Source organism: Chrysemys picta, chromosome 2, assembly GCF_011386835.1.
Source record: "Chrysemys picta bellii isolate R12L10 chromosome 2, ASM1138683v2, whole genome shotgun sequence".
Classification (NCBI taxonomy): Eukaryota; Metazoa; Chordata; order Testudines; family Emydidae; genus Chrysemys; species Chrysemys picta.
The window spans coordinates 178,015,410-178,039,911 of NC_088792.1; the positions used below are offsets into that span (position 1 = coordinate 178,015,410).

At 43.5% G+C, this 24,502-nt stretch overlaps 1 protein-coding gene across 11 annotated transcripts in view; it reads right to left on the reverse strand.

Annotated features, from left to right (window-relative positions):
* NEDD9 (neural precursor cell expressed, developmentally down-regulated 9) overlaps nucleotides 1-24,502 on the reverse strand; it is a 133,408-nt gene that overhangs the window by 19,940 nt on the left and 88,966 nt on the right. For 9 of the 11 annotated variants that reach the window (XM_065584959.1, XM_005305192.5, XM_005305190.5 and 6 more), the window contains one exon: nucleotides 4,716-5,162. The exons of 1 other annotated variant lie outside the window; for it this stretch is intronic. In XM_065584959.1, coding sequence (XP_065441031.1) covers nucleotides 4,716-5,162 — 447 coding nt within the window. Of the gene's footprint in view, nucleotides 1-4,715; nucleotides 5,163-16,782; nucleotides 16,905-17,999; nucleotides 18,246-24,502 lie in introns of those variants that run through there. One more of the 11 variants, XM_065584958.1, reaches the window with a different exon arrangement.

The window sequence follows — 24,502 nt, forward strand, 5'->3', positions numbered from 1 at the left end:
TGGCTGAACTGGTGAACTGGCTTGCACTGCTGAAGTCTGGGCCAAAGCTGTCAGGGTGGTGCTGCTGGTGAGGAAATGAGTCTATGAGAAAGTAGAAACAACTAGCAGCAAATTCAAGTTCCTCAGGTGAGGCAAGTTCCTGCATTCCTTGTGTGCCTAAAAAACCCACTGAAGGCAAAGAAGGTTTGGAAAGGGCAAGGAACATGGCAGAGTGGGGTAGCAGTGGTTCTGTGCCACTATGGGCTTGTCTGCTCTTGGAAATTTACCAAAATAGCTATTCTGGAATAATTATTTCGAAATAGTTATTTTGGAATTAGCCCCTGGGTGTACATTCTTCTTCTGGAACAAGAGTGCCTTTTTCTGTTTTAGCTTAGTCCACTGTAGAAATGTTGATAGATCAAAATTCTGAAAAATTTCAACTAGAAAATGCTGAAAGGTTTTGTTTTGGGATGGGTCGACATCCGCTTGTGTCACTGCAGTGCCTCATAGGAGTTGTAGTTCTGGGTCCTTCATGGCACCATTCTCTCCGATAGGTCCTGCTCCCTGGTTGGATGACATCTCCTAGGATGTATTGCAGGCTCCCTGTGACTGAGCTACTATAGGCGCATATTTAGTCCATATCAGGGGGGAGGGATAGCTCAGTGGTTTGAGCATTGGCCTGCTAAACCCAGGGTTGTGAGTTCAATCCTTGAGGGGGCCATTTAGGGATCTGGGTCAAAAATCTGTCTGGGAATTGGTCCTGCTTTGAGCAGCGGGTTGGACTAGATGACCTCCTGAGGTCCCTTCCAACCCTGGTATTCTATGATTTTTGTCTTCTATTGAATTTTTTGACAGAAAATTTTGCTGACATCTCTCATTTCCTGTGAAAAACTTTTGATTTTGATGAAACTCCATTTTCCAATGGGAAAACATTTTATTAGAAATTTTCTGACCAGCCTTTCTTCCAAGACAGTGGACACTGCCATAAAACAGTGAGAATAAGTGAGGGTTTGTTTTTTTTACTGTTGTTTTAGTGTTCAGAGCTGTTACTAACCTGGGGATGACTATACCTATTGTAAATAAAACATATACTTCTATAACACATTCCAACTGATGATATCAAAGGAATTTTCAAACAATGACTGTATTTTTTACAGATGAGGTAGCTGAGATACCGAGAAGTTGCCCAAGATTACACAGAAATCTCTGGCAGGGGATAGAACCCAGGTTTCCTGACTGCCAGACTACTGTCCCTTAACAGCAAGACTCTCCTATCTTTTTGAGAGCATGAAGGGAGAGCAGGGCTAGAGGGAAACTTGTAAGAGAAGGCTTTTTATTCTTATTCCTTGGATACTCTTTACACTTACGAGCATGATAATTTTGTTATAAACCACCACTCAGCCAGAAATCCTCAATGAGGGATATTCATGAGAGATATTTTAAGCCATCCCTCATTATCTTAGGCAATTTAAGGTCATTTTAAAAAGGTGTTGTTTTCATTTTATGAGAGACGCTTACACAGCTACAACTTAACATTCCAGAATTGTTACATCACCACACTTTCCTGCCTCAGGACTTCTTTTTTGATTTGATTTGCAACTCCTGCCAGCAAGACATGTTACCTAAGCAAGGCTTATCTCTTTACATCATTTCTGCTGATGATTTTCTATTACTTAAGGATAGACTATTCCTGCCTGATAAGAGCTTCCAAGTTGTTTGTGTAAAATGTTGTGTGGAGGCCAAACACCATTTTTATATGTAGAGTGCATAATAATATCGTTCTTTGAGAGGCAAATATCTTTCAATTCAGTAGCATTGCCAAGACCCACAACACACTGACAAGCAGAGACTCTGTTAAAAGCAGGCACAGCAGCTTGCTTAGGACAGGAGGGGCAGGTGTTGCAAATCTGAGAAAAGATATTCGTCATTTTAGAAGTCAGAGCAAGGAGCCCTGGGATCAAGTGTTCAAGCTCTCTTTTTAATACTTAAAGACTGTTTTACCGATCCCTTGAGAGTACGGATTTGGGGTGAGAGATTGCTTCAGTATTCAGCCAAAGGAGTCAAGAGCAGAAAAAAGTTCCCTTTTAATTAGGCTTTTCTTAGACCAAGGCTCCGGAATCTTGTGGCTACTGTGCTTTTGTCTTAGTGCAACAGTAGCATAAATAAATTGCAAAACAATATAGAGATTATTAGGAAAGACACACATTTTATTTATTCCATCTCCTTCCCCCTTCAGTCCCTGATCCATCTCAGAACCTTTCATATCCAGCAGACTTACAGCTCCTTTTCATTTCAGTGTAATTATTTTGGTCTAGCACATGTCTTGCTCATTTACAGCCAGAGGAAACTTCAGGAACTGGAAATGTGTAATGCTCACTGTCATTAGCTAATCAAGGGAGGTCACTGATATTGAGTTTGTCATCCACTGAGTCTGTCGTTAATGTGTGATGGGTGAGGAATCAGGGCTGTTGGTTCAAACCTCTATCGAGTCAGGATTAGAATAATCCTTTCCTTAGTAACTGGAGCACACGTAGTCCCACACTGGCTTCCTGTGTGGACCTGAAGAAGAGCTTCAGTTGTATTCAGTAGCAATAAACCAGCAGATGTGATTCAGGAGAGGAAGGCAGGGCTGAACTGACAGGGGAATCGTTCCTTTCCAGCCAGTGCTAAGCAGGCTGGTAGCGTCTAGTGCTGGAGATCAAATGCTTTATAAAACATACTATAGTCTATAAATAGTGGGCGGTATAGCAATGTATCTTCATGCAGTACAGATGTTCTTTCATAACTTACAAGGGACTAAATTAATCATGTTATAAGTCAGTCTAAACAAATGGTCTTTATTTTTCTTAGAAAATGACTTAGCCAGAAAAATGCAGATCCAGGCTTTCTAAAATCTAAGTTTAGGCAGGAATTTTAGAGGAAACAGGTGTTTTAGTGCCTCTGAGTTTGCATCCTGATAAGAAGTTTGCATTTAACAGTTGAACAGACCCAGGGTTTACATACTCATGCTGCATCCAGATATTTGTACAGAATGCCCTTTGATTTCAGTGAGTAGCTTTGCACGTGGAATGATAGCATAGTGTGGCCTCAGTTTGTCTAACTGTTTTTCAGACTAAGATTAGTTGCTCATCAATTACGTTCTCCAAAGAGGCAATTTATCCAGGCCTCCTTCAACTGCTTTTGAAGGAGCTTAGTTATACAGCTTCAGGCAGAGGTCACTGAATGAGGTCGGTTACTCTCTAGTCTCAGGGATGGGGGAAGAAGAAATAAGGTGCGATTTCCACTAATAAAACCAGTCTAATTGCTCCAATAAAGATCATATCTCCACCTGTGAAGCAAGCCAGTAGTTTTCAGATGTCAATTTCATCCACCTGCAGATCCTCACACGCAAAATGATGCTTTTCTTCCAAAAAAGAATAACTTTGAAAGTCCAAACAAACCTTTCTAGAACATGAGTTGAAATGATTTCACAACTCTTTGTTCCCTTTTTTGAAAATCTACTCATTAGCAATGAAAACAAAACTATAATAAGCCAAAAGTCTCAGAAGTTTTCCAAAGGCCCAAAATGGAAAAGTCTGAGTCTAGAAAGAAAAACACCTGACCTTCTTGCCAGTATAAACTTCAAGATGAAAGTTTAAACTATGGCACCTTCTGGTCCCTCACTTCCTGCTCAAGTCTCCCTCCCTCTTCTGTCTGCTCCAGGTTAATATGCATTTATTTACTGATGGCTGTGCCAGTCAACTGTTCTACATCCTGTGAAACAGAATGGGTTTTACAACACTGTTCCTCACCATGATACAGGTGCCCTGTATCATGCAGTAGGCACGTACACTGAAGACAATTGCCAAGTTTTATATTTACTTTAGGTTTTATATTAAAGTATCCCTTCTTATCACCATTATCTGGCTTCCTGTTCTTCCAGGTAGGGACATATTGTCACCACTTAATTTTTTTTTAAATGTCACATCCCATTGAGACCTCTCCATCAAGACCGTGCATCATAAAAACTGGGCATTTTATTTAATTACACAAGGTAAATATGGCTTGGCTAATGAGCAATACACCACACTGCCTTATGCGTTCTAAACTCTTATGTGCTAACAAAGGCAGTGGGTGGAGTCAGGGCCGACTCCAAGCACCAGCATAGCAAGCATGTACCTGGGGCAGCCAATGAAGAGGGGAGTGGCACGTCTGGCAGTTCGGCGGCAATTCGGCGGCGGGGCCGTCACTCCCTCTGGGAGCAAAGGAACTCCTGCCGAATTGCTGTCATAGAATGAAGCTGCGCTAGAGCTGCCGCCAAATTGCCACGGATCGCGATAGTGGCTTTTTTTTTCCCCCCCCTCCCTGCTTGGGGCAGCAAAAACGCTAGAGCCGGCCCTGGGTGGAGTGTTATGGAGCAGATGTGCCTTAGGGATGGGACGATGTTACCACATCTGTCACCAGCCGCTCCTCTAGGAGCAGACCCAGAATAGTCTCCCTTTGCTATGGAGTCTGGTGCCCATTATGCACCTGACTTTTCTTCTTGTCCCTGTGCAGCATGTGTTCAAGCAGGAAAGAGAGGGATTTGCAGGAATAAATAGCAGCCCACTAAGAAGCAAAGTGAGTGTAAACCCAGCACATCATTCTTACTTGTACATTTTTAAGCCCTCAGGCTCAGTCTTTTTATTTATTACCCTACTGTTGCCTAATGCACATAACCTGCTTTGAAACAAAGATCTGAAGGTCAAGGCACCCACCTTGCTGTTGAAAGGTGAACCATCAGTACCACCCAAGCTTCTCTGCACAGATGGTGGGACTTGGTAAACATCTTGCTCCTGTAGACCATGGCCAGTAGGTACCTGGTAGATGCCCTGATTCAGATGGGAAGGTGGCACCTGGTATACCGGGTCCCAAGTTGAAGCCTGTGAGCTTGGCATTTGGTAGACTTTCTGCTGGTTATAGGCATGATGCATTGATCTTGAATTGGATGTGTCCTGGTTAGACGGACTATCCTGTACTGGGCCTATCAAAAGTTTCACCCGGTTGCCTGGAACAATGCCTTGTCGGCCATGTAAAGAGCAGAGCCACCATCCTTCCAGCCCTTCAGTGTTCTGTTCTATCACTGTCAAAATGTCTCCTTTGCGGAAGGCCAGCTCCTCTGCGCACTCTGGGACATTATCATACAAGGCTCTTGCCATAAGATTCTATAGAGAGATTGGGGGGGGGGGGGGGAAAGAGAGAGAAATTGAACATGAATTAGAATTTCAACAGCACCCATTCAGAGCTTAAAGCACATTCAGTCCTGGATGCATCTAGCTTCCTGGGAGGAATAAGAATTGATTTAAAAAAAGAAGTTAAATAACATGAAAAAGACACAACATGGAATTTCTCCCTCCAAAAAAACCAGGAAAAATGCCAAGTTTACATTACAGATAGCATTGCTGGGAAATCTCTCAGCATCAATAAGAGCCAGGTAGAGACTATCAGCGTATACCAATAACAAAAAGGCTTTTCATGTATGCTGTTGGCCTGACCGCAGAGGAATCCAGGCATTCCTGAGTTTTACTCCCCGCTCGGACACCTATTCCTCCTATTACTTTGAGCAAGTCAGGTCACTCCTCTGCCTTAGTTCCCCAATTTGTATAATAAGGGTAACAACAATACTTGCCTGCCTCACAGAGGTGTGCTGATTAACTAAATTACAGTTAGAGTCCTAGTCACCTGAAAGGAATTTTTCTAAGTGATATAATTCAGAAGATCAACTGGGAGAATATAATCTGAGGGCCTGAGTTTGTCTGAATGATCAGGGTGGTTACTATTTACACTTACGAGCATGAGAATTTTGTTATAAACCACCACTCACTGGTGCTTGTTCTTATCCAAATCTCCCTTTCCTCATTCTTTCCATAATCTCCTTTGCCATGGAATGCTGTATAACACTTTCAGTCTTATAGAGATAAAATGTCAATTGATGATAATGCCCAAGAACTGCAGGGCAGGGCTTTTACAGTATATCTTTGTTTCCCTCTGTGTACAATGAATATGCCTGTTGAGGGAATGCTCTCTCATCATTATTATTAAACATTTATATTTCCAAAATGTCCAGAGGCCCCAGTTGAGGTTATGGACACATTGCACTAAGTGTTGTACAAAACCATACTGTGCTGTCCTTATCCCAAAGCCCTTCCATCTAGTTATATAACTTTATTACACAAACCTATCCAAACATATCTAAAAATATGCGGTCGCCTTTCACAGACCAAACACACTTTCCCTCTTGCTCTCTCTTTCTGTATGCATGTCTGTCTGTCTGTCTGGCACATTCAGTACTGAGTAGTCAGCCAATGAGGTATTCAATGGAAAGTGGGCAGGCAGTGTATGCTGACATTCCTGGAACCCTCACAAAGGCCCTCAGCATTTCATTTCTTGGCTCTGGTGATGTTTCCAAGTGCGCTGGCAACTACTACTCCACGCCTGCCTGCTTTGCAGTGAAGGCAGTCGGCAGAGACAGTTATAAACTAATTGTAAGCACTTGGGAAAAATATAAGGGGTACTGTATTTGAAGTGCTGTAGTTAAAATATTTGGATGCGGTGCACATAAATGAAACCGTGCTAATTTATTGAAAGAAGGGATGTGGCTTGCTTCAACTGGCTCATGGATTTACCTTGCCTCATTTAAAAGGATGCTGACAAAGACTTTTTAATGATGGTTTGATTTGGTGTATTTTTATCCTTCCCCTCAGACATTTCAAAGCAATATTTTTTTATCCCCACTTGTCCTCTTTTCTCATTGATCTCCCTCCTTCCCCCATGCTTCTTAGAGAATATCCAACCTTACTTGGCTTTTCTTAGCTCAATGCTCCCCATAGCACATGAAGGACTAACTGGGGGGTGCAGAAGACGTATACATGAAGATGGGCAGGCCTGAAGTGGGTGCATGTGATTTGGTTTCATTTTTCCGAATGTGAGCTCAACTTCCAAAAGTTTGGGAACCGTTGGCTTAATTTGTCTTTTGTCAGCATTATCGCTGAGGTCAACATGAAATAAGGTTTGGTCTTACCTGGGTGGACAGAACAACCATTTTAAAACCATATTGCAAATTAAAGCTACAGCACTAGTGCCAAATTCCTCCCTGGGGTAAGTCCATTCATATAATGCGCCTTTGATGACGAGAGATTTCAGTGGGGTTACTTTAGGGAGGAATTTGGTCCCTTTCTTTACAGGGCTGTAAGATTATCCTGTAGCATGGTTAGAGTTGTTCCATCTGCCCTGTTACATCACAATCCCCTGACTATAAAGATTTTTCTGTTAAGTTGGGCCCTAAGAAGTTCAGAAGGGAAGGACTCCGGTGCAGTCTATTTAATTGGATTAATCTATTATCTATCTACATGTACTTCTAATGTGCCTTTCACTGTAGTGATTAGATCTCAAGTCTCAGTCCTTTTTGGCTAGCTGTGGCTGTTTAATGGGGCCTTTGAAGGTGGAGTGGTCAAAGATGGGGAAAGAGAGGAGGAAGACTGCAGAAGGTCCACCAAAATTTCCAAAGTAAATCAAGAATAAATGACTGGCTAATCCAAAAAACCAAAACATTAAAGATTTGAGAGACCCCGATAGTTTCTATAGAACAATATGTCAGACAAAGCCTTGAGCTATGCTAGTATTACAGAAGATAAAAATTCCCATGTGAAAATCTTTCTAGTGGCTTATTATCTTTTCCCTATGACCTGCTCCCCATCCGGTTAGAAATATGTTAATGTTTTCTGGGTCTGTCTCAAGTACTGCTTCATTGCAAATACTTTCCTGTCCGTGTTAACTGAGGCACCAGCAGGTCAGTTATCCTAATTTGTTGTCAGTTATTTCACACCAATGTCCTCAAGTGCTTGCAGAGATTAGCATTTTGAAAATGGCCCTCAGCAGCACCATCAGTGCCAGGGAACAATGCAGCACGTATTGACTTGCAGGGGAATATTTTCAGCCAACGGTGAATGACCATCAGGAGTTTTTGACATTCATCTAGCGCCTGCCTGTAAGTAGGTGGGCTCAGTAAGTAGTAACTGCATTGACTGCTCACTTGCCATTGCAGATATTTCCCCTGTGCCATTCCCCTCCCAGAGACAGAGCAAACCTTCCAGGTCCTGATTCTCACTCAATGGGAAGTTCTTTAGTTTCCTGGAGGGAAATAAGACATTCCCCCAGTGCTACATTCATTAGTGTATTTGGCTGTAGAAAAAAATTAAGCCACTCACACAAGCGAGTAGGCAATAACTTTTGAAAATCACAGCCCTTCCCCCCACACCAGAAGATGAAAGCTGGTTATTTATAGTTATGAGGGTGTCCAAATGTTACCTTTGCTGCCCCAGGCATCAGTTACTCAGCCCTGCTCATCATCATCACCACCCCCACACATCAGACTACAAGGCTGTGCCATTTGTCAGTATACTACTTCCTGCCTGTCTCATAGTCATTTCTTCTCTGAAATCTCTTCAGAAACACAGAGGAGTAAACAAGGCACGACTGAAAATACCAACCCACAAATCCCGTTTGAAACACATTTTATTTTTATGTGCAGGGAGGGATTTCGAAGTTGCTAAACTTCCCAGGCTAAATCTTGTACTGTCTGCACATGGATGGTGCCGGGTGCAATCAATCAACACGGATTAGTGCCGCCATTTAAATCAGAAGAAGCAGATGACACTCCCTTAGAATTTAGGAACAATTTGGAGTCCATGTTTGAATTTAGCTGTTTGAGGAGCCTTATTTCATCTAGTCTGATTCAGTGCATGTGTTAGCCCATTGGGGACCCTAAGCTGGACTATTTCCCACCCACCCCCAAAACAAACAAACAAACACACACACACACATAATTAATAAGGGGGCCCTTGAGCTGTTCAGGGCTCTGAGCAATTGCTTGGTCTGTTTATGCCTAGTGCCGGCTCTGTCTCCTGTCACAAGATGTTCTTCTTGATCTAATAATTCCAATACTGGGGAAGGTTCTGATCTCATTCACATGATCAATGCCAATCCCACTAAGGTTGGTTCCTTCCAGAATTACAGCACAAACAGACCTTTCAAGTCTTCCCTGATGGGACTCTTTGTTCTACTGTCTCTTCTCTTTGCCTCTTAGCCTACAATTCTTTACTTGCCTTTTACTTTTTAAATGAGCACATTTCAAAATACTGTAATGCTCAGTAAATTGTCCATTCAATCAGCCCATGTGAATAATAACTTCTCCTGCCGAATCAAACTATGGGAACCATCTACATGTCAAGCTGGAGATGTAAATTTCCATCGGAGGAGACATATCGGTGCTAGTTCTGATCGAGCTAGCATGCTGAAAACTGAGCCCTCCACGGGCCCTGGCCTCGCCCATTTCCCCACCCCCAGTCCCGCCCAACTCCGCCCCTTCCCTGCCCTAACTCCGCCCCCTCCTCCCTCCCACTCCCAGCCACGGGGAAAGGGCTGCCCGAGCACTACTGGCTTCACGGTTTGCCGGGCAGCCCCCAGACCCTGCGCCCCCGGCCGGCGCTTCCCCAGCGCAGCTGGAGCCCGGGAGGGGAAGCGCCCAGCCGGGGGCGCAGGGTCTGGAGGCTGCCCGGCAAACCGTGAAGCCGGTAGCGCTTGGGCTTCGGGCAGCCCCCTTGCCTCCAGACCCTGCGCCCCCAGCCGGGCACTTCCCCTCCCGGGCTCCGGCGGCGCAGGGTCTGGAGGCATGGGGGCTGCCCGAAGCCGGTAGCGCTCGGGCAGCCCGGCTCTGTTTAAGAGCCGGGCTGCCCGAGCGCTACCGGCTTCGGGCAGCCCCCATGCCCGGCTCTTAAACAGAGCCGAAGTGTCAGGGGAGGAGCAGAGCCGCGGAGGCTCTGCTCCTCCGCTGACTCTTCGGCTCTGTTTAAGAGCCGGGCTGCCCAAGCGCTACCAGCTTCGGGCAGCCCCCATGCCTCCGGACCCTGCGCCGCCGGAGCCCGGGAGGGGAAGTGCCCGGCCGGCGGCGCAGGGTCCGGAGGCAAGGGGGCTGCCTGAAGCCCATAGCGCTCAGGCAGCTCGGCTCTTAAACAGAGCCGAAGAGTCGGGGAGGAGCAGAGCTGCCATTTTCCCGGACATGTTCGGCTTTTTGGCAATTCCCCCCGGACGGGGGTTTGAGTGCCGAAAAGCCGGACATGTCCGGGAAAAAGAGGACGTATGGTAACCCTACTAATTATCCCTCATCCTAGCATGATAGTGTGGCTGGGGAGGGGGGAGGCAGAGTGAGGGCAGCCAGCTTCAGCTGTGTTACTAAGCATGCTTGGTCCATGTGAGCATGCTCAGTACAAGCCAACCAGCAATTCTGGGGGAGTACGTGACCCCATGCATCGTCTCTGGTTAAGACTCCGCTAATTTTCCCTCATCCAAACCCCTATCTCAGCCAGACAGTGTGTAAGTCTATTAACTGCACAAGTCAGATTAGAGGTGATGAAGACATGGAACCTGATGCAAGATTCCTTTGATATCAATGGGCTTTGTTTGACCAGGCTCACAGAGCTGAATATCATTAGGACACTGTAAGCAACTTAAGTCCATTCTCCCTTACTACCCCTGTTGTAGCTTCATAGGATGTGTCTCCATAGCAATTTGGAGTCAGCCTCCCGGCCCAGGTTGGCAGACTTGGGCTAGTGGGGCTTGCACTAATGCACTAGAAACAGCTGTAAAGACAGCTTTGAAGTTGCAGCTCAGGCTGGATCTCAGGCTCTGACGTCCACCCGCCTCCCCTAGGCTTCAGAGCCTGAGCTGCAGCTTCAAAGCACTGTCTCCACTGCTATTTTTAGAGCACTAGCACCTGAGTCTGTCAACCCAGGCTTGGAGCTCTCGCTCCAAAATGCTGTGTAGACATACCCTCATTCTCATTAGCAGGCGGGGTTATTCTGGGTTTAATGTAGATTTACTCCTTGGGGCAGGGATCCATGCGTGCTGGAACTAGGGGCTTGAAGTGGTTTCCATCATATACGGGGTTTACAGTTTGGTTCAATGGCTTTCAGCATCCCCGCTATACAAATTGTTCCAGGACTTTACTTGTCTGAAGTATCAAGCACTGAATAAGTATTAATGTTACTGCCTGAAGCTTGTTACACTGAAGGCAAAGGCCCAGCAGTGGCCTCTTTATATGATGAAGGGTTAAAGAGCACATTAAGGCTACTTCCTTAACAAGTGAGGAAATCAGCTGTAGGTAGCAGAGCTGATGAGAAACTTTTCTTTGCATTTGTTTTGTCGGGGGGGGGGGGGGGGAATTGTACAAAGGGCCCTTTATATTTCTAATACAATATGCAGTAATTGTTAATGAAAGGCCAGGAGCTAAAATCCCACGTCTGAGATGGGCGCTCTATCAAGCGGTAGTGGAGAAGGGAATATATAAGGTGAAAGTGAGATCCATTGCTTTAATGATACTGTAATGAAGGCACCCAAACTTGGCTCAGCTGTGGAACTCAACTGTGCTTCCAAAAATGGAGCAGATTGCAGTCGCTCTTTGGTTCAAGGAGCAGGCTGCTCAGATCAAGATGGCGCATCAGTGTTCTCGACCCCTTTAGTAAAGCTGAAGGTAGCTGTGGGCCATGATGTAAAGCGGTGTGGGCCACTTACGGCTTGTAGGCTGTGCTTTGCACCCCCTCCCCAATGCCATAATGGTACAACAGCCAGGCCTGAACACGTGCTCCTGGGCCCTTACAACAAATCACTGGCTATGAAAAGCAGCTCCACCACAGGCTGTGTTCTCATCGTAACATTCCAGTAACATTGTGGTAAACCCCAGAGGCCTCAGCTGGGATCAGGGCCCTATTGTGCTAGGCACTGTACAAACGTGATGGTCTCTGCTCCAAAGAGCTTAATCTCATCCTAACCTTGGGTGTTTAAACATTGAGAGTTACCTTCCCTGAGGCTATTAAAAAAGCAGGGATGTTAGGGAAACCTTGTCCAGTCACCAGTGAGTCAAATTCTGGGCACTGGAACAGAAAGGAAGCCTGATCCTGGTGGTTGTAGCCTAGAGGTTTAGCTGGAGAATGTGCTGTAGAAGTGGCTTGGAAAAGCATGTCGGTGGCAGCTCATTAGGAGTTTTATATGAGAGACCTAAAATGTACACAGATAATTTCTGGTTGAATGCAGATTAGAATCCTGTCACCCCAAATACTGTCCGTTTTTGAGATAAAAGTACAATTTAAAAGAACTAGCTGGTCAAGTATTTTGCCCATCAACAGTGTTTTCAGGATCCCTAAATTCTATATAATTCCAAATAATCTCAATTTAAAAATAAAACTAATTATAAAATATTAAAAAATCCTCAAACCAGCAGCTATTCTCGCTTTAAGACACTTAGTAGAATAGCATCCCAAACTGCAGACCTGGAGGAATTCCATCATTGTAAACACAAATGTATTTGCCAGCAAAGACAGACTGAGAGAAGGATTTGTTGTATGCTGGACTCAATAAAGTGTCTTCTTCCTTAAATTTCTGAAGAGAAACAAGACTAGGCAGCCAGTAGTTCACTTGCACGGCAAAGGCAGGTTGGAGCAGGTTTTAAAAAGTTATTTAGGCACCTAATAGATGCTTACCTGTATCTTTGGGATTTTCAAAAGAACTTAGGCATTAAAACTAACAGGAGTTAGGAGCCTGGGATCTAGAAGGATTCTGTATTTGAATGGCATTACTATGGGACCATGTATTTTTGAAACTCCCACTAGACACCTATCTGTTTCTTTAGATACCAAAATACCATTAAAATCTGGCATGCTGTCCTTTTGATTTGTTTGTTCTTCAGAGCAGGGACGTAAGATGATGCTCTGACACTTCTGATGCAACGAAAAGGGAAAACGTGGCTAGTAGGGCTGTAACCGCTAAAGAGAGGAGAAGACAAGGTGAGAGGGAGAGAACTGCGGAAGGGTCCGTTCCTTCTGCTAGTTTAAACAGGGAGGATGACGTAGGTAACAAGACTGTGCTGGGTGCACACGGCCATAAAGCAAACACTGAGGAAAATAGTGAGATAATAAGCAACGTATTATGGATTAAATACAATGGGTTCTTTAAAGGCAAAGTACTATGGTGCAAATGTCACCGTGCAACATCAACATTTAACTCCTCACCAGGCTGTGCCAATGAATGAGGAAAAGGTTTAACTGACCACGCTTTTGCCAGAATCTCATGCCACTGTGGCGGAAGTGCGTGAAAATGTTCCTGAGCACGTACACTTATGTGTACACATGTATGCGGGCTGACTAACTTTTCTTTTTTTATTACTGCCACCTGCATGCACACAGGGTTTATAACTATCTCTTTTCCTAAGCAAAGAAGGGCGAGACTTCTCATTTCTGTTATCAGACAAGCTACCTCAAACTCCAAACAGCCCCTTTTCTGTGTTTAGACAGTTGCAGGAAAAGGGAAAGAAAACAGAAATAAAGGAATGACGTGAGTGTCTACGCACAACCGATGGCTTTCATTTGACCAGATAATTTTTAATCTCCGATAACATGATTTTATATTGAGTCTCCTGGTTTTTTTGGTTTGTTTGGGGTTTTTTTCAGTATCTTTTGTTTCTGCTTCAAGTCACTAAGTAAATTTCAGGGGTCTGATGTTAGCTTCAGGAACCCAGCATTTATGTTACACTGCCCCTTATATAGTGCTGTGAAGCATAATCACAGTGTCTTTGTCTCACTCCTTCTCCATCAGAGCGGGGGCAGAGGGGGGGAACCAAGTGGAAAATGCAATACAGAGTGTCCTAAAATAAATGACTTAGACACAAGCAGTGCCGGGGCCCACTCAGAACACACCAGTAGAGAGAGACGATCGTGCTGTATTGTGCCTGTTGACAAAGACCAGCTTCAGTCTCAGAGTTATCAGGCAGTTTTGCATCAGTTCTTTTTTAACTTCTGCCTCCCTGCCCATTTCCTTCATCACTGCTCTAGGATAAAGGAGCTATTGTACTGAACTTTCAAGGAAGAAAACTATTGAAGCACTGTAGGTAACAAGTCTATCTGTAAGAAACTGGGTTTTATTGGGGCTATTTCTTCTGAGACACTAAAAAGAATCATTTGGCTCCCATGGACTTTAAGGCCAGATGGGACCATTATGACCATCTAGTCTCAAACTGTGGGTCAGGACCCCAAAGTGGGTCGTGACCCCATTTTAATAGGGTCGCTAGGGCTGGCATTAGATTGCTGGGCCTGGGGCCTGAAGCCGAAGCCCTAGCCTCACCGCTCAGGGCCAAAGCTGAAGCCCAAGCCACATCACCGGGGGCTTCAGCCCAGAGCAGCGGGGCTTGGGCTTTGGCCTCCTCACCCGGGGTGTTGGGGCTCAGGCGGGCTCAGGCTTCACTCCCTCCTCCTGGGGTCGTGTAGTAATTTTTGTGGTTAGAAGGGGGTTGCGATGCAATGAAGTTTGAGAACCCCTGGTCTAGTCTGACTTCCTGTACATTGCAGGCCACAGAATCTCACCCACCATTCCTGTACCAGACCCCTAACCTCTGACTGAGTTACTAGAGGGATTGGAGCTCAGTATGTGGTAAACTTGTTATGAAAAGAAGGTGAGGTAGTGCTGCAAGCTATGTAGGTACAGGAGACAACACTTACAGACCTGAGGTGGTTTGAGTATACTACGGTTTTCTGCCACCAGTATCTCAAAGTCAGACCTTCTGCCTCAGGGGAGGTTTTCTGCTTGCCTTCCCGAGTGAGGGACAGACAGTGAGTGCAGCAATCACAGCTTCTGGTATGTATGGGTGCATATAAACACACAGGCAGGCATATGGACACCTAGGTGCGTATTCACCTAGGGAAAGAATTGTAAAATGGCCTAAAGGCCAACAAAGAAGGGTTTTGTAAATGCTTTTCCGTCCCTTAGTTGGACTGGCTGCTGTCCTGAGGTGTAAGCTGCTGTGTGGAGGGAGGGCTCCCTTGGCTCAGAGAGCTGGTAACAAAAGGGAGAGACGGTGTGCATAGGCTTCACAGCACCAGCCCACTGCCCTGCTTTTCTACCTCTCTCACTTTATGCCACAAAAATAATAAATGTGATATTTAAAAAGAGACTCTTCCGCCCCTGCCCCCGGTGAAGTGGTAGCAGCCAAAATAATTAGAAGTCTTGTTAGCTGAAATTAAGGCATTTTCCTACCATAGTTTGGGAGCGTTGTTTTTTTTTTATTATTATTATTATTATTTTTTACTGCTAATGAAAGTGAGGGTCTCCTAGCACCAGCCTCAGCCAAGCCTAGTAAGGGAAGGTCTTCAGTCCTAAGTACCCTGCCATTCCATTCCTGTGCATCTTTGGAGCAGTCATGCTACAGTATGCCAATTTGTCTGGAGGTTATGTGATGTGGAAAATCTTTGGTCTGCAGAGGAGAAAGGCAAGTGTATTATTTCAATGTTCCACTGAGCTGTCCCAGCCCTTTGTCTCGCCTGAAAGGTCTACGTTTCAGAGACTACTCTGGACTGTAGGAGGTGTGTGCATTTTGTGTGGTGTGTGTGACCAGTTGCTGAGATGGCAGGGATAAAAACTGGAAACAAACTCTCTTTAATGGCAATATTATGGTATATAAAAAGGTGGATTACAGGTTTGGTGTTTTTAGTTTACCTCCTGCTTTTTCCTATTGGCATGTTGGGCCAAATTCACTGCAGGCACAACACCCATTGACTTCAATGGGAGAGGCAGGTGGTCAGCTCATAGGATGATCAGGCCCCCATCTCACTCTGGCACGTAAGATGTTGATGTGCTCCATGAATGGATCCCAAATGGGGATTCAAATGTAGGGTCCAATCCTGTGAGGTAACTGAGCACCCTTAACAATGAAGGGCCTGTGTCCCAGACCTATAATAAAAGTAACTCCATGTCAAAATAATGGGAGCTATTCCTGTCCTGCAACACACACTTCATTAGGCCCTAGGTGTGGAGGGCATTTAGCACCTTGCAGGGCTGAGCTCTTTGAGGGTCTAGTAGAAAATCTGTGGCTCAGATAAGTCAGATCTTGGTGGTAGTTTCCAGAGGAGGGTGTAATGCACAATGATGAAAGCCATCCACTGGGGAAAGGGAGGGAGACACTGAAAGGAGAAATAAGGAGAGTTTCAAACCAAGGATGAGAAAGCGCTCTAGTGCTTTACCCTGTGTGAATAAAATACCTCATTGTTCTCCGCTGAGTTGGTTCAACAGCAACATATTTCTGTGTTTGATGTTTTCAGCTGGACATGTGATTTAAAAAAAAAAAACTCCTCCACTTTCTGGTTAAATTGTAATGCCCTGTAAATGTAACTATATTCCTGGAAGAGCAATAAACCACATCTCTACATCATCTAAGTGAACTGGAGGAAGTGGGGGTTTTTGTTGTTGTTTTTGCTTCTCAGACTGTGATAAGGAAACTTGGGAAATCTGGCCTAAAATTTAAATGCCTAAATAAGGAGCCAAATCGTCCCTTTTAATTTTTGATCTGGAAGGGGTAAAAGTAGCCGAAAGGCCACTAAAATGGCATCAAAGCCTGTCAGATGCGAAGGAAGGGGAGTTCAACTAACATGGAGACAGCTCTTCCTCTCACCACATAGCATGCCCTCTGCATGGATTCTATGCAATTGGGAATCTGCAGGTCATGGCTGGGTAAAAAAGTGACATAGTGAGGGTAATGCTGTTTTGTGTGTCATCAAGGAAAATAACAACGAGTTAATGCTGACCCCAATACCGTTAACATCTGTGGGCTCCTGATCTGTGTTTTCAAACCTTCTTAGATATGGGGTAGAAGCCAGGCTTAGCTGTTGATGGTATAATTCAAGATGAAACAGTGCTTTCAGGTGGAGAGAAGAGCCCACACCATCTATGTAAATGTGAATTTCTCACCACATTTTCCTGTAGCGCTCTGGAAAATCAGCAACATTGGAGAAACATGTCTCTGCTCACTCTGGGGGAAGGCAAACTGAAGCTCTTGTCCTGACTCCAACACCAAGCCATTTTTTGGGAAACTCCGTCAATGTTAATAACTCAAAGTTTTCTACATATCTTTTCCCTACCCGTTGTTTTTTCCCAAAGGGCGGTGATCTAGCACTATGATTTTAAAAGGGCTTTTCAAATCTGCCCAGTGACCGGTATGCATTCCGCAACATCAACAAAAGAACAAAAAACAAAAACAGAACCACACCAAGCAAACCATACAGCATAAGTGATCTCACTCTGACTAAGTCCCACAGCCGTAAAAAATAGAAGTATGTGGAAAACGTAAACTCTTTCCCTCAGGCAGTCAATTACTTCCTTAGTTAAAGGACACTGGATGTTGCATGTTTATGGGTAAAATGAGTAGAGCAGAAAAACAATGTGAGAGAGAAGAAAAACCCAACCCTGAAATCTGGTTTAAGTTTTGAAACTTTCCACTTGCAGGCATTTGCAATAAGTCTTTTCCCAGATAGACTTACACTTTCTCTGTACAACTTGTTAGGGAAAACCATTACAACATGGTGGACACTAAATTGGTTATAACACTCATTTTGAAGTGAAGGCCAAACATTAACTGGGTGGTTCATTATGTCCAAGTCTTTAGTGCAGTTTGGGGACCTTTTTATATTGCAAATGTGGTGTCACAAGGGTGGGAGACAACTGTTTTAAATGTGATTCTCCAACACATTTGTACTGTAGATGAGGCCTAATATTGCTTGAACAATAAAGCACTCAGCTATTACTATGGTTGTGAGGACCATATAAATGCCTAAATAGACAGACAGACAGACAGAAGGCACATGCACACATAATGTAATATAAACAAAAATATAAGGAGGCCCAGGCCTTCTCTCAGTTACAACAGTACAACCTCACTGAATTCAGTAGCATAGCACCAATATAACTGAGAGTAGAGTTAAGCCAAATTAATGATACACAAATTAATACAGTGCATCAACACACAGAAAAATCCACTAGAAGATCTCTTCTTGGCAAGTGCAATAGTACCTTAAAAATCCTAGGCAACTGATTGGTTATCACCGGCATTTTAACTCAATGTAAACTTACTAAGAAAAGTCACACAAACCCAACTATTGCAAAGTACATGTCAGACAGGCAAAGGATACATTTTGTTGTTTTAGCTTCTGGATAAAGAGTTGTGCATTGAAGGGGGTTTCTGAATTTTCATGGTCTGTTTTCCTTACTGAGCAAGATGACATTCATTGGGAAACAAGATTTATTCCCAGGCCACTTTGACATTCCCCAGGACTCATTGTCTCCACATGATTCACAGGGTTGTTCCCGCTGAAATTTCAACCTCTCAGTGAATGGGGCATGTTTAAGAAAAGGCCTCTGATGGGCTGATTGCATTCCTGTAGAGTAAATCCATTATTACTGCTTTTCCTTTTCAGGGCAGGCTAATCCAGCCTGACTATGAATGAACTGGTTTTAAAATAAATACATAAATAAAAAGGCAGGCGTGGGTTCCAGTCCTAGAGAAGGGAAAAATATACAATTTTTGTCATCCTGTACAACTGTTTCTGGGACTCTGAACTGCAGCTTTAGCTGTCCCATTTCCTGACAAATACAAGGCACACCCAAAAGTGCACTAGGGAAAAACTAACTCCTTAAAAATGAGGGTAATTTCCACTACTATTGAAGTCTAGACAAAGGGGAAAAAAGCAAAGGGCCATTCTGCAAGAGCAGCCTGTGATAGGCAGCAATATTCAAGAGTCAAATTCTCTGCTAGTGTAAATTGGTCCAACTCCATTGACATTCATGGAGCTTCATCAGTTTACACCAGGAGAGAATTTAGCCTAATATCTCTAAATCCAGCTTTAATTAGCAATAGCAGAAATTATGTTTAAGGTATATATTATTCACCACTGTTTGCTTTGCTGTACACACACTGACGCCTCCATAGTATGTCTGTGTGATAATTCCTACTGAAGACCTAATATAAAGCATCTTGTAATCACAGAAAGAAACCCATCCATCAGATAAAAAATTTCAAAAGTGCCTAAGTGACTTAGGGTGAAATTTTAGAAGTGACTTAGTCATCCCATGGAAAACCAATGGGATTAAAACCCCTAAGTACTTAAGTCACCTTGAAAATGTGACTTAGGCTCCTAAATTGCTTTGGAAAAAATTACCTGGCATCAGTTTTGTTAAAGGGTTGTTTTAATGGCCCTAAACCAGCTAGTAATAGTGATATTATGGTAATCATAAGATACTGTGGTTTGATTATGTCACGGAGGTCGCAGAAGTCACGGAGTCCATGACTCCGTGACATTGGGGACCATGCCGGCAGCAGCCCAGCCTCCACGGGTGGCAGGGGACCCCTCCCAGCCACTGGGCAATGGGGTTCCTGCAGCTCCCAGCCACTGCTGGACCCTCCTCCTTCCCCATTTTGTCAGGGATGTTTTTAGTAAAAGTCAGGGACAGGTCATGGCTTCCATGAATTTTTGTTTATTGCCCATGACCTGTCCCTGACTTTTACTAAAAATATCCATGACAAAATCGTAGCCTTAGTCAGGCTGAAAGGTGAATTGTCAGGTTGGAGGGAGGTTACTAGTGGAGTTCCTCAGGGATCGGTCTTGGGACCAATCTTATTTAACATTTTCAATAATGACCTTGGCACAAAAAGTGGGAAAGTGCTAATAAAATTTGTGGGTGACACAAAGTTGGATGGTATTGCTAATATGGAGGAAGACTAGAATATCATGAAAGAAGATTTGGATGACCTTGAAAACTGGAGTGATAGAAAAGGGATTACGTTTATTAGTGCAAACTGCAAGGTCACGTACTCTGGGACTAACAACAATTTTTTTTTCTATAAGCTGGGGACATAGTTAAAACAACAGATGAGGAGAATGACTGACCAATACACTCAGGTCTCAGGATGACCAATATGATGGGGCCTTGAAAAAGGCTAATGCAGTCCTAGGATGCATCAGGCGAGGTATTTCCAGTAGAGATAGGGAAGTGTTATTAGTATTATATAAGGCACTGTGAGACCTCCTTTGGAATAGTGTGTGCAATTCTGGCCTCCCAGGTCTAAGAAATTTGAATTCAAACTGGAACAGGTGCAGAGAAGGGCTGTTAGGATGATCATAGGAATGGAAAACCTACCTTATGAGAGGAAACTTAAGAAGCGTGGCTTGTTTAGCCTAACCAAACAAAGGCTGAAGGGAAATATGATTGCTCTCTATAAATACATCAGAAGGATAAACACAAGGGAGGGAGAGAAGTTATTTAAGATAAAGGACAATGTTGGCACAAGAACAAATGGATATAAACTGGCCATCAACAAGTTTAGGCTTGAAACTAGATAAAGGTTTCTAACCATCAGAGGAGTGACATTCTGGAACAGCCTCCTAAGTCTGTTCCTAAATCTAACTAGTTTCAAGAATGAACTTGATAAGTTTATGGAGGGGGTGGTATGATGAGGTTTCCTACAATAGCATGTGGCCCATCTGCAACTATTAGTAGCAAATATATCCAGTGGCTAGCAGTGGGACACTAGATAGGGAGGGCTCTAAGTTACAACAGTGAATTCTTTCCCAAGTGTGTGTCTGGTGGGTCTTGCCCATGTGCTCAGGGTCTAACTGATCACCATATTTGGGGCTGAGAAGGAAAGTCCGTCCGTCTCCCCCCCGCCCCCCCCCCGCCCCTGGTTGGATTAGCAGAGACCCTGGGGAGTTTGTGTCATCTTCTACAGCGTGAGGCATGGGTCACTTGCTGGTTTGAACTAGAATCTCGGTAACTTGAAGTCTTTAAATCATGATTTGAGGTAGGGTGACCAGACAGCAAATGTGAAAAATTGGGACAGGGGGTGGTGGGTAATAGGAGCCTATATAAGAAAAAGACCCCAAAATTGGGACTGTCCCTATAAAATCGGGACATCTGGTCACCTGCGATGTGCAGGAGGTTAGACTAGATGATCACGATGGTTGCTTTTAGCCTTAAAGTCTATGGAGTCTACGATTGTAGAGGCGACAGATTGCTGCACCCACTTACAAGTGTCTGTGACTCAGGAGAACTTTTGACTGAGTCAGAATTCTTTCTGAGGACTCCAGTCGCAGCAGGCCTCAAAGTATTGACTCCAGAGTGTGGAAGTTCACTGTAATGTAAGCCTCTCCCCAGTAAACACACAGAAAGAGTTCAATGGTCAGTGATAAAATGCTACAATCCAGGAATAGGGCACAGTGATCGACGATGATAACCAGATTTATCAGTAATGTTTTCACCAGCATCAGGTTTTGTGCAGTTAGCAGAAAAATTTCCTCCTCTGTCTGTCTGGGCTATCCTAAAGCCATCTTCAGAACATGTTTCCTAGGACAACTTCACAGGCTATTACTGCTGCTACCACCACACCAGTAATGGATCATAAAAGCCACCTCTGGCATGTAAACCCATGTTCAGGTCTTCTGAAGGTACAGCATCATCATATCAGTTGAGGTGTTATTAATAGAGGCAAACTGCCTTAGACTAACTACGAACCTGAATTTTCACTAACAATGTGATCTGAATCTTTATAGAGATCTCAAAAAGTGTGGTTAAAATCCATTTTACATACAATTTTCCCAGGACTCTACAACTCATGGACTCAAGTGACAACAGAAGTAACAAAATACCACAAGTAAGACTGTTCTCGTGGTATTTCTAATGACCCAGCCCACACCAGGAACTACTAGGCTTTTTCTTTTTCTTTTTTTTTTAATCTTAGATAATCTAGCCAAATTTCCAGATTAAATAGGTTCAGATACATTTCTCATAAACACCTGAACTTTTGCATCCTTATGCAGAGAGCCTACAAACCATTTAAACAATTGCCCATCATTAGCTAGTTCTTTGACATAACTTTATAGTAGGTTAGTGTAGGGTTGGATGACCCAGTAGGTAGGGGACTAGCTTAGTACTTGAGAGACCTGGTTACAGTTCTCTGCTCCACCACAGATTTCCTCTGTGACCTTAGATAAGTTGCTTAGCGCCTCTGTGCCTCAGTTTCCCATCTGTAAAATGGGTGTTGTGAGTGAAGTGCTTAGACACTATGGTGATGGGGACCATATAAGTACCTAAAATAGACAGTTGATAAGCAAGACCATGCTATACTGTCCTCCTCATAGGCTAACAGAAGAGAGAGAACTGAATTTATAACTATGGTCTCTGATACATTCTGCCCTTGGTGGGGAATAGCTTTCAGCAGAAGTGACCAGCAATCTTGTCCCAAGTCCTGCAGACTCTGAAGGTGCATGGAGACAAGAGCCACCTGCCCAGTACCTATCTAATGGCTACTAACCCCTTTGGTCTTCTCTAAGCCATTGGCAGTATGTCAATGCCACCATTGGCTTGTTCATTGCCACTGCTTTTTATGCGTGATGTCAAGGATAACCGCTGCTTTCCAATCATAACCCACTTGTCCTACATTATGGTGCACAAACCCTTCAAAGCATGTAGACAGAGAGGTATTTCCATGGTCGCTGAGACTGCACTCTTTTCTTTCACATTCATCCACCATACATCCATTTGTATTGCCCCTCTCCACTGACATGAGGGTCAGTATGGTTCTTGTCATCCCTGAGGTAAAACTCCCATTAAATGTAATGGGAATCTTTTTTCAGTAAAGGCTGCAGGATTAGTCCCATGGCCCAATATGAATTAAAACATATATGTGTATTACTGAATTGTATTAATATGAGGAGTAATGCACTTTAAATTCTTAAAGAGAACATTTTAAAGGGAGGCAGGCTAAAAACTGTACCAGACTTGCAAAGATTGTTGTCAATGGTAATGTCTTCTAGAAGTGTGTGTCACTTGCATTTGTTCAGTTTGGTAGTGCTAAATTGGCTTCTAATAAGAAAATCTTTCCTGTCAACAGTACTGATTTCCAGACTGCTAAACATCAGCAAGAAAAATCTGTTACAAGTTTATCATGTTCCTTTTTTGATGATGATGATCTGCCCTTTAAGATATAAAGTGACTGAATCAGTCTAAAAGCTGTTTGTTGCCTGGTAGACTGACGGGTAGTCTTTAACTTTGTTAATTTGCTCTGTGGTGTAATTTTTGATAAGGTTTTACAAACCTTATTTACTGCACTTTCATACCTCAACTGTCACAGGGTGAAGTCAGGAATGTAAGAGTAAACAAAACATAAGGGTTTTGGTCAGTAAAATACAGGCAGTTCTTTTTCCTTCACGTAGTCAAATAATTTGTTGTTCATTGCCTGGGTTACAAATAGCTTTTCACAAGCATTTCTGGTTGGAAATATAGTATTTCTTCCCAGTGGCACTATTTTGTTTGACTTGGCGTGCAGGGCATTGTAATTAAGTCTATATATTACTGCTCTGTACAAATGGCAGGTATTTCAAACCAATTGGTTTAGGTTCCTTTCTTGCCCGGCAAATTATTTAAAAATGGATACTCAAGACCTCATACTTTACATTTTCATCAGCCTTATTTGTTTAAACGAGATGAGGAATGCAGTCATAGTCCCCCCACCTACCCAACACAGATACCCTTTTGGATTCTATAACAAATACACTTTTCCCCCCTTTGCTTGTGATTGGTGAATACGTATCAAAGCCTTGTTATCACAGTACACTGTGACACAATGGAAGAGTATCTAGTCATGGTAGCACCTAATTACATTTTCATTACCATAGTGCAAAGTTTTAGTAATGGACATTTTGCTCGCAGAATTGTAGGTTGGGTTTGGATTTAGAAAATGTGAATTCAGTCTTCTGGAATATGTAATACTGGGATGGCGTGCCCCCCAGTGAAAAGTCTATGGGATGTAACATGCCATAACTGGATGAAAAAGAACCTGAGGTATGCCACAATACAATCACAATATAATGGAATTTATATTTGATAGTCTTTCATACAAAATCACAAGACATTTCGCAGTCAATATGCAAATACACATACACAACACCGCTTGCAATATATCATGTAGGTATATCTGGTAGAACACAGGTGAAAGGTATAAAGGTCTGACTAATTAAATATTGAGAAACTAGGAGATTAAAGATGTAGGACTGATGGAGAAGCATAGAAGAAAAAGCTCATCTACCCTAGTGTCAAATTCAGTTCTGGTGCACAGACACAGTTCCACTGAATTTGACCTAGTGAGTAGAGTAAGGAATGGCACAGAGGAAAAAAAATTGGAGTGAAATCGTGGCCTCATTGAAGTCAATGGGAGTTTTACCCTTGGCTTCAGTGGGGGCCATAATTTCACCCCTGTTGTTTGAGGACCAGGCGGAAGAACGAAAGAAGTTGAGGTGAGCAAATCCTTTTTCACTATCAGATCTGTTGGAGGAAGATTTTGAGCAAGACAAAAAGGTGTAGTTCAGGTTAGGTAGTGAGCCAGATCCTTCTCTCTCCAACAAGCAACACTCCACATGGCATATAACCATTTTCTGTTACCTCAGTAAACAGAGGCTCTTCTAATGTACAGGTACAAGGAAAGTAAAACAAACTAAAACAAATCAGCAGCCACCACTTATTGCACTAGGAAAATTACAGGAAGCTGTTAGTGAAACAAAGTCCACTGTACACCTGGCATAAATGCAACCTGATTTTTTTTTTCAAATCAAAACTTAAAATATTAATACTTTACTATTATTTT